Genomic DNA, 15,832 nt, shown 5'->3' with positions numbered 1-15,832 from the left:
CAAAACAACCATACAACAATTTCAAATCTGCTAAAAAATGGCATTAACATTTTATAAAGCCATTGGGTAGTATCTTGATATCTTGATAAGAGAATTGTAGTTATACCTTCGAGCATGAAGAAGAATAGAGAAGGAAAACGTTATGCAGTTAAGTGAATATCGTATGAAATATAGGGTTTAAATTACATATTAGTAAATCACAAGCTTCCTGAAAATGATACAGAATTTTACATGTTTGAGAAGCACAGAAAATAGCAATTGAATTTGCTAAACAATTAAGTAAGTAAGGTAAGACCGGATGTCTTCTAGGATGATTTCTTAATCGGTCACTTGCCACTCGGTAGGGTAAATGCCGAAGACTGTGGTTCGGAGCCCACGTTAAACTGTAGGTCCAGTCTAGGTAAACCCTGGTTGATAAAAAAGGAGACTTCAACTTTTATTATGGAATAACTGTAAAAAATTATAAAATTATTAAGTATCAAATGTAGTGTGTAAATTATTTCTACATATAAATATGTGTGTAATTGTTCAGAATATACATGAGCATTAAGGGACAATTCAGTCATTAAATCTAATTTTATGAAGACAATGTAAACAGACAGTCAAAGAAGAAGAGGAGAAATACAGTAATAACAAAATAACATGACAAGGAACACAGGAACGATTAAAAGGTAAATATGCTATCTAATGTACAAAAAATGCATTACTTTGATATACAATTGTTAATAATATGGATTAAGTCTCCAGGAGATACAAGTGACTTGGAAAGCAATTCAATGTAAATATAATGAAACAACTCTAACCTAGAATCTATTGTTACTCTCTAATTGACTGTATTTTAAGCCTTTCAATAATATATGCATTAGATGCACTATGATTTTAAAATAAATAGTATTTTATAAAGTTACTTTTGTTTTATTATTTTATTTAAGTGAGTGAGTTGGGAACCGCAGTGTACAGTTTATTTCGACATCAAAAAAAGCGCCAGTAAAATAGCGGTGACCGATCAAGCGTTTGTCAATACACTTTTGGGAGTGGTGTTTAGTTTAAGGAGAATATGTTAAACGCTAATGAAAAACAATCTAAAAATTAATTGAAATAATATATTATGTTATGGTAAATAACCAAAATAAAATGAAACTCATGTTCAATAAAAGATGTCACATTAAAATATATCAGAACCATATAAAAACCAATCGCTAAAAACAAGTTAACAGTAACTGACATCGTATTTCCCGTGATAGAAAACAACAAAAATCCCTGTTTATATAATTCCAAGAAGCTACAATAAAACGTGACCCATCGCAAAATCCCAATCGAATAATACTAGCGCGACCAAGACAAACCTGTTTACAAAAAGCGAATAATTTTTGAAATTGCACAGTCCATTGCCGACATCCTTGACACCGTTATCAATGTGTAAGATATAATAACCATAACGATATTATAATTCCGAACAATCTAGAAAGGAAATCCAGTTCGCGGTCAAGTTTTTCAGTGTTGGCATAATAATTACTATAACGCTCTCACTTTTAGTCTATATCTCGTTGCAGTACGAGACGCAGGTTGATTTTCGTACCGATTCGCTTCGTTTAGTGCATTTGAAATGGTTGCTGGACGTGTGGTAGTTTACGGTGGTAGAGGTGCTTTGGGTGCTAAGTGTGTTGAACAATTTAAAGCTGCAGGATTTTGGGTGGCCTGCATTGACCTTGCGGATAATCCCAGTGCTGACGTCAATGTTCCTGTGAAACTCAGCGAGAATTTCGTTCAACAAGAAACATCCATTGTTAATGCAGTTGGAACTGCTCTAAATGGAGAAAAATTGGATGGAATTTTCTGTGTTGCCGGTACTTTTTACAAAATATATCTATTTTATAAGAAACTTGATATCAGATAGAAAACTGATGCTATAAGTCATTTTATTTTTGATTTTACCTCGGCGCCTGTAATTTCTAGACAGAATTAATCTTTCAAATAAAACAAATCCATTGTTCCAGGTTAGGAAAAGGTTAATTGTTTGACACCGCCCTTCCTTTTACTTAATTAATAAAATTTTGATATCACACAACTATAAGCTACGCATGCGTAATATGTTTTCTTAACACATTTTTTGAAAATCTATCCTTACATATGATATTCATTGTTATTGTAAAATAGCTTGATATTTTATTAATAACTATTATTACTGGAAATTAAAAAAATACGGAAAATGAAAATATAAACTAGCTAACTGTTGAACATTATAAATTGGCAACATTAAACTAAATGAAGTTGTTGCAATTCCAATTTATTTTTTATGGATATTAATTATAAACGTAATTGGAACGATAGGTTCTCAGGCTCATTGCGTATTAAAATTATGGATTTCTCTTTTGTTCGTCTGGTTTCAACTGTTGAAATTGATGATGTTATGTATTACTGTATTTTACTAGCATTCTTTATACGAGGGTATAATAATATCCGTATTTGAGGAAAAATGGTGTTGGTCAGAAAAATTAAGATTCTACTGTAAAATAATATATTTCACATCGCAGACATATTTTTATGATGAATGAAATGGTTTAAAATATATTTATTATATTAGGCCTGTCATTTAGCTTTAAAAGATTTTTAGTTTGAAACTTTATTGTGAGACATTAGTACGTATTTTGTTAAAATTATTTTCCATCGTTCATCATTCCCAACTTTCAGGGAATTTACGGACTCTATTTCGAAATAACGATGTATCGCTTGATGCTATCTGCGAATAAACCCCTTCTTCGGAGACAGTAGCTCAGACAGGTCACGACTCATATGTCGGAACAAGTAGTATCGGAAGAAGACCTGTGGAATACAGCCAGTGGGGTGGGACCTATTTAATGTTTTCAAATATGTTTTTACCGCTTTTGCAACATGTGATCGAATGTTGTTATACTGCAGAATATCATTATTTTGTTTTTTTCTAGAATTCCGGCCGTTTTTCGCGCAGTGCTCGGTCCAAATGCATCAATTTTTGTAGAAAACGATCCTCATTGATTATTTCATCGAATAATATCTACATACCCTTACCTTCAATTTTTTTATCCATTCAGAGTGCTCTTGTCTTCGGTATCAAAATCACCATGTTTAAACTGTCGTAATGTGTATTCAGATGTTGCAATCGATGAAGCATGGTTGCCATATGCTTCACACAGCATTCGATAACTTTAATCCTCTTTTTGTTCAATTTACTTCAATACGTAAACATGTAAAACTGCACGCAAATGCGATTTACTCGATAAAATTTTAAATATTTTTAACCCGTTGAAAATATGTTTTGTCCACATTTCGAAGAAACGACACATTCTGAAAAGTGAAGACAGTCAATGAGGCTTCAACATGAAATTGATTACAAATACAGCCGATTAATAAGCAGTAATACTATATGTACCTCTAAATTAAAATTAATTAATCAACAAGTTATTAAATACATTAACTGTCGTTATTCGTAAATATTCATTTTAATAATTATGTATTTGTTTAACATTAAATATATATATTTTTCTCTTATTAACGGCTGAACAAACTTTTATACAAAGTGGAAATGCCTTTTAAACTTTCACCAAGAAAAAAAGTAAATCGTGTTTAAGAACAACTATTGTAAGGTATGAACCTTTTACAAAAATTGAGGTCAAGAACAAGCTCAGCTATAAACGTTCGCAACTGATTGTCCGCCTTGGCAGTTTGTAGGCAGGCTTCATACGTCAGTGTGTTGAGATATGAAATATGATTTTGTATTAGAATAAGGCTTTATCAGATTGTTCTCAGTTACCTTTAGTTTTTTTTGCTAAATTACCGTAAAGGCAAGATATGCTAATTTTAATACCGTTCTAGATTTCAAAACAGAACTATATATCATAAATACACAGTGCAAAGTAAAATCTAACATGCGATTTTAAATATGTCACTGGCAAGTCTACCCAATGCAAGAAAGTATACAAATTATAGAACAATAACTGCCACTGTTAAAACTTAAATACTAATAGCAAAATAGAATATCACAGAATAAATACCTCCATAAGCTAAAGAATAGGGTCAAACCGTTAGTTTTGTTTTAAAAGGTGTACTAAATTGTTAATAAGGATTATAAGTAAGGATTTATATTTGAACAACAAAAATTCCAATTAGTTTTCAGTACAATCGCCCGTAACTTAGATAGGTTATGAAACGTGTACCTACACCCTGAACTGCAATGTTTATGTCAGGTATACACGGACTAAACGTATTTTTCAAAGTATGCATAACAGGCCAATTGAAAAATCCGCGGCCTGATATATAGATGGCGCTACAAGAATTAAATCCATATGTTTTTCAGTTAGCCCTCACCCCCAAAAGATCCGTGTATAAATTTGGCAGCTGCCGGACCATTAGTTTGTGAATTATAGCATTTGAGTGAAGCAACTTTTGTTATTGTGAAAAAATTGATAAAAAGGAATTTGACGTAGTGATAAAATATTGCATTTGAAGAGAAAAATATAATTGACAAAAACTTGGGTTGATGCCGAGTTTCCGCACACTGCCCCAGGAAAATCAACCATCATGGATTGGTATGATAAGTTTAGACGTGGTGAAATGAGCACCGAAGACGGTGAACGCCGTGGACGCCCAAAAGAGGTTGTTACCGATGAAAACATTTTTGAATTACATAATTAATTTGAAATTGAATGAAATAGCCGACAGTCTAGAGATATCAGCATAAACCCGAGTTTTTGCGTCGATATGTGACAATGGATGAAACATGGCTTCATCATTTCACTTCGGAGTCCAATGGACAGTCATCTGAGTAGACTGCACATGATGAACTCGCTCCAAAGCGTGGGAAAACGCAACAGTCGGCTGTCAAGTTTATGGCGTCTGTATTTTGGGATTGATCCATGCGCATCAATTTTTATTGACTACCTTGGCAAAGGAAGGACCATCAACAGCGACTATTGCATAGCGCTATTAGACCGTTTGAAAGACCAAATCGTCGAAAAACGGCCGCATTTGGAGAAAAAGAAAGTGTTGCTTCACCAAGACAATGCACCGTATCACAAGTCAGTGAAAACTATGACAAAAATCCATGAATTGGGCTTCGAATTGCTTCCTCATCCACCGTATTTTCCAGATCTGGTCCCCAGTGACTACTTCCTGTTCTCATATCTCAAAAGAAAGCCCGCTGGGAAGAAATTTTCTTCGAATGAAGAAGTGATCGCCGAAACTGAGGCCCAATTTGTAGCAAAGGACAAATTGTACTACAAAAATGGTATCGAAAAGTTGAAGGGCCATATTCAATGTATCACCCTTGAAGGGAATTACGTTCAATAAAAAAAAATTGCCAAAAATATTTGTTTTATTATAGTAAGCCGGGGACTTTTCAATTGACCTCTTATTATCTAATTGTAATAGTTAATGCCTAAGTATATTTGAGCGCCTTTTATCCCCCTTCTGTGGTCTTCCCATTTATATATGTATTATTTATATATACCTTTACTGCAGTAGTTTTTTATTGTGTGGTGAAAGTTGTTTTCCAAAAAATAATTTTTTGAAGGTCAAGACTTTTCTACAGGTTTATGTATAAGGTTTAAGATTTAAGTAAAGTTTAAGATTTCGTATTTTTCGAAGGTAGAAGGAACTTTATGTATAGAAGAAACCAGGTTTTGGAACAATTAGTTTTCTAATTCATTAACTGTACCGATATATTTTTACTAGTTTTTATAGTATATTAGTTCAAAAGGTTAAAATAACAATATAAGTGTTTTTGTTTACTAGTTTGGAGATAATTTAAGAACAAAATTCCTTTTGCAACACAAAAAAATCGCTCTTTATTAGCCGATTTAATTTGCTTCGGAACCCAAGTGGAACCCACGCCATTTTTTAGCTTCTTGTTTTTGATCAAGGCGATGCTAATGGATCTAAGTCTCATACGTACGGATGAGAAATTGCACCTAATCCCTTTTAGAGATGCACTCGAATGATTTCTTGCATTTCCTTGCTATGTTTTATTTGCTGGCTATCACGTAATATTGGCCTATATTTCTTATGAAGAATAAAATATTAAAATTGAGAAGAATTTTTAATTTTGCCGAAGAACAGATGAATAAACGAGCCACCTAGGTCAAATTTAAATTGAAATTTTAATTCATATTTGTAGAACAATTAGGCTTCATTATATAGGTTTCTCCATATAAATATAATTAACTATAAGCGCAGTACCGAATTCACATGAAGTACTCAAAACTACTGCTATATAATATTTTACTGCTTGTTTCCAGGGGGTTGGGCTGGAGGAAATGCTTCTCAAGATTTGGCGAAAAATTCGGAAATGATGTGGAACCAAAGCGTATGTAGCAGTGTTATTGCTGCTTCATTGGCTTCAAAACATTTAAAAGAAGGAGGAGTTCTGCAGCTTACAGGTGCTAAAGCAGCACTCGAGCCTACTTCTGGAATGATAGGCTACGGTAGGTTACATAATAAGTAAAATATACCCTAAAAAATATTTAGCATTTACTAAGAAATCCTTGAGTAAACTGTAATTGACTGTTCAGAAAAATTACATTTTATTTAAACATTTTAAATCATATTTGGATAATAATATCATGGTTTGAAATGTAATAAGTATTAAATAGCTTTCATCTTAACTTTTATTTCACAGATTTTTAAAGCAGGCTAATTGATTTGAATTTAAATATTTTTTTTTAGTTAAGGGAAATTTTATTCAGCATTCTTACACAAAAGTAGCATTGGGAACTATCGATTGAAAACAGTCGAAACTATCCATAGTCGCAAAAGAGTAGAAACAGTCGATAGTCAAAAAACTAGCATATCGTCAAAAAAAATAGTAGTATTTTCAGTCAAATGGACGTTTCGGCTCTTTTTTTTCCATTAGTGATGTCAGACGAAGATGTGAAGAACGAAGACGAAGAGGAAAATGTTCATTTTTCCTGTATAAACTGTGAGATAGGAAAGGACGGAAATAATTGCTTCAAGCAGTTAATTTTATGTGTGCTTATATTTTTCAACGGTACTATAAACGAGATGAAGATGAACATATTCGTTCACGTACTAACTTTAAAAAAGAAAAGAAAAAAATAATTATTGAATACCATTAACATGCAATTAATAATTTCATATTAAACGAAGTAGAATTATTTTTATATTTGAATGTTCTGTGGATCTGTAAAAAGGAATGGAATTTTTCTATGGAATGGAGTAATACCTCATAAATGTTTTATCGTATTTTAATTGCTATTTTCAAATAATATACTGTAATAAGTATAGACAGTACAACAGAACTTAAACAAAATCTAAAAACTAAAAATGTACAATAACTATAAATACTAAATAAAAATTAAACATATACCTAATCATAGAATAAAAGAACTAATTCATGACATAATTAAAAATGATCGCACAATAACTACTAGAGCTTTTTTAAATAAAGTAAATGGTTTATTTATCATTAAACGAAAATATTTTTTAACCAAAATCGAGATAGTAATCGGAATATTACCTGTTATTGCCATAAAAACAGTCAAAATGTATTTTACTATTTATCATTCACAATTTTAATCTTTTTACCCTATTACATTAACAATCTTGAAAAATATCGCATCAAAATGCTGCTATAATAATATACAATATATTGTTATTTACAAGAAAGCTATCAAAAAAGTTATAAATCTATATATATTACATATAAAGCTATGTAAGCATAAATTGGGTACATTTTTGTCAAGGTCGCGACTGGATCGACAGATCCAGAACGTTGAAAAAATCAGTCGATAGTAAATAGTAACAAAATCAGTCGGACCGAATATAGCGACTGAAAACAGTCGATATTCGATTTCAGTCGATAGTTCCCTACACTACACAAAAGGTTCTAAATCTTCTGTGCAGTGTTTGTAGTCTAATTGTAGTCACTATAAGTTTAATATTAAATTATATTATTTAATAGTTTCAACAAAATTATAAGAATTAACTGAAATTAATCTATAAATTAACAAAATTTAAATTATCCTCATTTTTTTACTTCAACTTTTGACTTAATTCATTGAGGCACTTGAGTTCATTGAGTAATGCATTCATTGAGTAAATACAATTTATTTGTAAAGAATAACTGAAAATAATTTTATACAGGTATGGCAAAAGCCGCTGTTCATCATTTAACCAAGTCTTTAGCAAGCTCTAACAGCGGTCTACCCGCAAATAGCACTGTTCTTGCTATTCTGCCGATTACCCTGGATACACCAATGAATAGAAAATGGATGCCCAATGCTAATTTCTCGACGTGGACACCTCTAGAATTCCTGGCACAACTATTCATTAACTGGATCAAAAATCAAGAGAGACCAAAATCTGGTAGCTTGGTACAATTGGTAACGACCAATTCTAAGACTGATCTTGTGATCGCTTGAAATGTTGTTTAATAAATAATGTTTTCCTGTTTCTATTTATGTAAAATAAAACTAGACTGGATTTATTTGTTCAATTTTGATATTGTAATAATGATTATATCGAAATAAATGATCTTACTACAAAATCAAATTAATTTTATTTATGAAATTCATTTCTTGTGTAACGATACATTATTTTCAGTCTCGTTACACACTAAATCATTCTAGAATTGCCAATATTTTTTGTAATCAGCTTTTGAACTAAAAAATAAATCGCTGTAACCTTGAGTATAATGATGTTGTAATGCGTGATGCGTGCTATTGTAATTCAATAATAAAAAAATTAATATATAGCAATTTTTTTAGTATTAACTGAATAATTGCGTATATAAGTATTTTAAAACAAAACAACAAAGAATTAGGAGGAGTCATGTTAATAATTTCCCCTTTATATCACTCAAAAGGGAAACGAATGCTTTAGATTAAATAATATATACAGAGTCTGTAATTTTTGCCAAGTAAAAAAACGACATTAATTTGACATTAACGAATGAAAGAATATATTAATGAATATAACTTTTTCCATTGAAATATATATTTACAATTTTTAAAATAAATTTATTATTCTAAAGACATTTTAGTACGTCAAGTCAGAGGTTTTAAATGGCAGTAATAAGGTAAGTTTATATAAAATAATCAGATAATTAAATGAAAAGTATTTCAATATAACCAAAATCTTGAATTAATAATTGTTCTCAGAAAAACCAGATACAGAATCAAGTTTTTGTAAAATTATCTTCAAATAAGAAACAATACATGTTCTTTTTACAGCACAAATAACAACATAAATAGAATTTAAATGAAATTAAAATACAAACAAAACACATTTTTAACCAAAAATTAAAAAGTAAACTAGAGTGTTACAACTGAGTTATATTAAAAGATTAATATTTTTCTCCGCAGTGGTCAAAGCGGTTGGACGGTACACTTGTATGCTGCTGCAATAGTCGTGGGTTTGAATCCCAGTTATTGTATTTGAACTTATTGTAAGCTCATAGTAGATCACATTTCAACCTAAATTTCGAGAGCTATATGGATTTAAAACATTCTAATTTCTGTCAGAAAATCAAAGTATAATTAAAAATACTGATACATTAAAGTTAAAAAAATTATTTTATGGCTGAAAAGCGTAATGGATCAAAAACTTCGAATTTATCTAGTGACAATCAATGTATATCATTCGTGTCCCAAAGATCAAGCATCAAGGCAAGCTCTTGTGATGTAAATGTGCCAATTTAATCTTTTTTAAATATAATAGTTTTGCGTTTTATATATTTTTAAAATAAAAGTACGGATTATAAATTATTTAAATATTAAATAACCTTGAACTAAGGAGACCATTCTATATGTATTAATATGTATTCTATATATATTCTATATGTAGTAATATGTATTTGCTCTTGTGATGTAAATGTGCCAATTTAATCTTTTTTAAATATAATAGTTTTGCGTGTTATATATTTTTTTAAATAAAAGTACGGATTATAAATTATTTAAATATTAAATAACCTTGAACTAAGGAGACCATTCTATATGTATTAAACTACCATTATAATTATTAAGTGATTAAAGTTGAGATGTTATAATCAACAAACTCCAGACAATATTGATCTAATCTCTAGAAAGTTAACTATAATTTGATATATGTTATAATTTATTATAAGGCTTATCGAACTAATATATAACGTTAAGTAAATCTTAAAATTACTATTAGGGATAATATAGCATAGTATTAAGTACAGAACTATTGTTTATATATTAAATATTTAAATCTATCGGAACGGACATTACGTAATACAACACCAAATTTCATATGAATATTAGGTAAGGCTTGTTTAATAAATTCAGTTTATTTGGTAAAAAATCAATACATTTGACACATTGTTTGTTAATATATAAGGAGTGGTGATTATTGTATTGCGTTAGCGAGCAGTTGAAAAAAAGTGCTGCCGAAAAACTATTATATATATTTAAACAGAAATCATCTAGAATGATTAACAGGTCAATCGAAAAGTCCATAGTAAAACAAAGTTTTTTGGCAAAATTAGTTTTTTTTTATTCAACACAATTCCCTTCAAGGGCGATATACTGATTATAGCGACCCTCCTACTTTTCGATACACAACTTTTTTGTAGCGCGATTTACGCTTTGCTTCAAAATAGGCCTCAGTTTCGTCGATCACCTCTTCATTCGACGAAAATTTCTTCCCAGTAAACATTCTTCTGAGATCTGAGAACAGGAAACAGTCGCTGGGGGCCATATCTGGAGAAAACGGTGGATGAGGAAGCCCAATTCATGGATTTTTGACACGGTGCATTGTGTTGGTGAAGCAGCGCATTCTTTTTCTTCAAATGCGGCCGCTATCGGCGATTTCGACCTTCAAACGGTCTAATAACGCTATGCAATAGTCGCTGTGTATGGTCCTTCCTTTTTCAAGATAGTCAACGAAAATTATTCCATGCGAATCCCAAAAAACACACACCATAACACTGCCAGCCGACTGTACGAACTAAACTAATGATCCGACAGCTGTCAAATTTATACACGCATCTTTTGAGGGCCAAGGCTAACTAAAAACCATATGGATTTAATTCTAGTAGCGCCAGCTATGTGTCAGGCCGGGGACCTCTCAATTGACCTGTTAAATATGTAGAAAATACTTTGCGCTATATAAAAGCGGTGATTTTGTCAAACAACGATGATAAGGGTTATAATTCGAGTTACCAACATTAGAGACAATCTCAATAATAGGATATTGAGGTATCTATGATACTTACTACAACAATTCTAACGATAGATGTAGTTGTGGGTTATCATTTCACTGCACTGATGTTGCATCTCATCCATTTGCAAATTCTATTTGTGTATTTCATGGACTCCATTTCTTGGTCTGCACGTCTATTTTATTAATTCTTTACCACATCTTATAACAAATCGCTCTTATTGAATAGGCAGTGATATGGAGGAAAACATTACACTCTGTGTTCATATTGTTCAGCCATCTAATCTACTGTGTATCTCTTGTCAGGCCTATTTCTAAAAAAGTAAATTACATTAAACGTAATCAAACATTTCATTTACATTTACAACAATTCTTATAACAACTTGAAGTATTTCATTCCTTAACATTATATATATTAGTTTATTTCTTTTGTATTTTCAAAACTTAATTAATATTATTTTAAATTTTACCTTTACCATCAACGTTTGTTGTCATTACACTTCATTTATTAGCGTCTTGGGGTCAAGGGTGATCTAATGTCCCATTTTGTACTATCTATGTCTATACGCAAATTGAATTAAGGAATCTTCTTTAATTTTGTTAAATTATTTTAGAAATTGTATTATTTTAAAGCAATAACCGGAAGTTCGGTTTTACCATTATTTAGGTTAAGTTTACATTATTTAAATCCATTGTATCGTAACTGTGTATGAAGGGATGATTTACATTCAAGAAGCTGCATATCCCTATGTTTTATGTGGATATTATCTGGAGCAAATTGTATTACATTATGTTTATATTGAAAAACCACTCACTGTTTTTATACATTTTAGAAATATATGATATCGAATAGAACTAACATCAAAATTTGTAGTCGTTTTTTATTTCGATGAATCCAACATTATATTGTTTTTCCTTTTTTAGACATTTTAGTAATATTCAATGTAGCTGCAACACAAATATATGCCCAATAAAAATTCCGGTAACTTAACATATTTAGTAGTATAAATACTTACCTCCCTAAGGAATTTTGCTGGTAAGAAGATTGGAGACGTAATATGTATCTGACTGACTATTTACTGGCATCGGCATCTTCAATCAGAGTAATAATGAGCAGTTATTTGAAATTTATAAAAACAAGCAAAGCACCAAAACAATGTTTGCCGTCTTATAAACTCTAATTATTATTACTAATATTTTAAAGAATTTTGAAGATATTTGCGAACTGGACGACTTTTGTGAGCTTATTCGGTTACTTGGTCGGACGCATTATGCATTGTGTCTCTTTTTAACTAGAATAAAATGACAAGGCATATATTGTATGATATTAAAACGGATTTATACGGAATCTGGAATAGCTACGAGTAATACATAATATGTCTCTATGGGGTGAGTTTACTGCTATTTAGGATAGACTAGATATCCTTCTAGGCTACAGTTAATACTTAAATTATACATTAACGAAAAACGGTTAAAATGTTCCTAGGTTGAAAAACATCACATCATCATTTTTCAATATTTACTTAATCAGCTAAATACCTAGACATCCATTTTGACGGTAGATTAAATTGGAGATGTCATGTTAGACAAAAAGCAAAACACATTAGAAACAAAACAAGACAACTATACTGGTGAGTCGAAAGATACTCCCAACTTGATCTAAAATCAAAGGGATTGATTTATCAGTCAATCATAAAGCCAATTTGGACCTATGGGGAACAAATATGGGATATCACTAAAAGTTCAAATCAACTAGTCATCCAACGCTGTCAAAACAAGGTTATTTGATTATACCAATGCCTATCGCTACGTAGCTAACGAAGAACTACACAATGACCTGGAAATCAAATGGATTTGCGAAGTTATAACTTATAGTGAAGTTATAGTATCTCATTAAAACACGGAAGAAGATTACTAAATCATACTAACTTGGAAGCAATAAAACTACTGGACAACGCGCAGGAAATTAGAAAATTGAGGCGAACCAAACCATACAAACTTGTATAAAGTGTATACCGTTACTGTAAACTATAACTTAAGTTATTATAATATTATAATTGAGGAATGCATATTGATGTATTTAACTCACACTCGTTTTGCTTGTGAATTAATTCAAGTACAAATTCAGGAAATGTAGTAATAAGTTAATTTATAATTAAGATTTTACTAAGCATATATAATACAGATGTTATCAAAAAATGTAATAGTTTGTCTCAATAGTTACTCTGATTTATCACATACGAGTGATAGCAAGCATATGACACTTATATGACAATTAGTTATTCACCGTGTAGCAATTCTCATGTTCGTAAATATCTTAGTTCGAAATTTAGTTGACGTTTGATGGATGCACTCCCACTGATATATTCCACATAAGTTTAACTATACTAATTTAAAAGGTTATTGTTTCTTCAACCTGCTATTAGGCCAAATGTAGTCATGAGCTATAATCGTAAATGAAATTACTCTAGAACCAATTGATACTGGCAGATACTTATATTGAGCCACATCTGTTTTCTTATGAAGTAATTTTTCTTATTAGTGAAATGCACATGTATAAACTTTGTAACATTTATTTTTATTCGCAATTTCTTATTCCATCCACTTTCCTTATTTTATGACTATTGGAAAATATGTGCCGCTCATTCTTTCTGTGTAAGTTTCTGCATTTAAGAAAAATCAACTAATAAACTACTTGAACCAATCAAGTTGTATATATTTTATATGATTGGGATAATTTAAAACTAAATTAATTTTTACCTAAATATTTTTATGTTATTTTTCTTTTAAGCAACTGAACTATTCCATCTAACAGAAATAGCTTCTTTGCTATTTATACCACTCGGGAGCTAATGACTAAAAACATATATCAGTCAGTTACTAATAAAGAAGAAAATATTAATTTTTTTTACCGATAAGTTTATCAACCGGAGTCATTAAAATCTATTTACGGAAGGGATGCTTTCAACTTAATACCGAAGGAAATTCGAAGTCGCGTAATCCATCGAGGTCTATTTTTGGTTATTTTTAATTACTCAAGTTTCGGAGGGTGGATTCGGAGTGTAACAAAAACTTTTTCGAATGGTGCCATCATTATCTTAAATATTCTGAGATTAATTGAAAGAGATGTTTGATTTTTATTTCGTGGCATTTTAATTAAACATTTTCTTTTTAAAAAAGTATATTCGTCAGAGGTTCGGTTGCCACATAAATTATATATGAGTGTAATAACAATGGTAATGAAATCATAATTTTCTTTTGGTAATATGTTATATACTAGGCATATCCGCTACTTTGACAATGGTTGTGAGTATAATAATTTTTGTTCCATCTTTGTATATGAAGATTTAGAAATTATTTGGTTTACCGACTCGAAAATATAGGAACAAATGTATTTTGTTAATATTTTACTGCAAGATACGTGCCGTACTATGCCTTCATTTTACAATTAATTTGTTCGATTCTCTAGAAGATCAAGTAAATTCAAAAACTCTATGAATAGTTATATTTTTAAAATAAATAAAATTGTCCATATTTAAATACAATGTGGCAACCTGTAAGTGTTTCACCTCGAATTACACCTACCTATTTTAGGATACCTTGAGTGACTGATTATTTTATACCTTTCAAACAATGTTTCAAAATTAATATATTCCAAATCTAAACCCAACATATTTTGGAACTAAACTACTAGTAACATTAAGTTAATTAATAACAGTTTGCCAATTTGTTGTTATATTCGTATACTTAAAAAGAAAAACACAAACATGACATTTTACATAAATCTAGAATATATGATAATTAAATAAGAGTAAACAATGAATTTGTATTCAAGAATTATTTCCAATTTACACTAAAAGTTTGCTGATGTGATTGTAACGAGTTATATTATATTATAATGTTAATAAAATCAGGAAAACATAGATTTATTAACAATATTATGAAAAATAACGGGACCTTAATTTTGTATTAACGAATATTTTACAAATTTCCCATTTTTATGTATATTAAAAATAGTACATATGATAGTTAAATGATATCGAATATATGGTATATACTGCTTACAAAAATATATTTTATATGAAAGGTAACCGTGCTGCCAAACGACACATCACGAGCTTCCAAATTTAAAATCGTGACACAAAAATTTACAATACCAATTTTTTGAGAATTTTCATGTATCGAAGTTGTTAGTACTTACCAGTAGCTAGAATCATTTCTATAACAATCACAAAATAGTAAGCTTTCAAAAAAGAAAGAAAGAAACATAACTTTAATGAGGATACCATGACAACAAATATAATGGTAATATGTGTTGGTATAGTAGCCCTGTATTAATATATTATATTATTATTTAGTACAAATTATTAATTAAAATTAGTTTCGTATAAGTATATTAAAATGTTAAAAAATTTTAATATTAATTAATTAATATAGTCTGTTCAAACGTCAAAACGTCGCAATGTGGCCGCATCAACTCTGAGTTTTAGTTCAGTTTGGTTTTGGCTGTTTGACAACAAAATTCTAATTTAAATAAAATAATTAAACAAAAATACTGTTATTAAATATAATTTATTTTAACATAGTATATCTAATGCAAATATTATCGAACGACATAAAACTATCATTAAGAACACAGGCATAATAGTTTGCAGGT

At 30.2% G+C, this 15,832-nt stretch overlaps 1 protein-coding gene across 1 annotated transcript; it reads left to right on the top strand.

Moving 5' to 3' along the window:
* Nucleotides 1-1,454: 1,454 nt before the first annotated feature.
* On the top strand, nt 1,455-8,539 carry LOC143198342 (dihydropteridine reductase). Its single transcript, XM_076407503.1, has 3 exons — nt 1,455-1,847; nt 6,273-6,458; nt 8,137-8,539. The coding sequence occupies exons 1-3, from the start codon at nt 1,607-1,609 to the stop codon at nt 8,412-8,414; spliced, it is 705 nt and encodes a 234-aa protein (XP_076263618.1). The 5' UTR covers nt 1,455-1,606; the 3' UTR covers nt 8,415-8,539.
* The last annotated feature ends 7,293 nt before the right edge of the window (nt 8,540-15,832 follow it).

This window comes from Rhynchophorus ferrugineus, unplaced genomic scaffold, assembly GCF_030347505.1.
Source record: "Rhynchophorus ferrugineus isolate W39M unplaced genomic scaffold, kcgeb_rfMv2 rfM1, whole genome shotgun sequence".
Lineage (NCBI taxonomy): Eukaryota > Metazoa > Arthropoda > Insecta > Coleoptera > Curculionidae > Rhynchophorus > Rhynchophorus ferrugineus.
The sequence above is the reverse complement of the archived record's forward strand: the minus strand, read 5'-3'. Positions and strand labels throughout refer to the sequence as shown.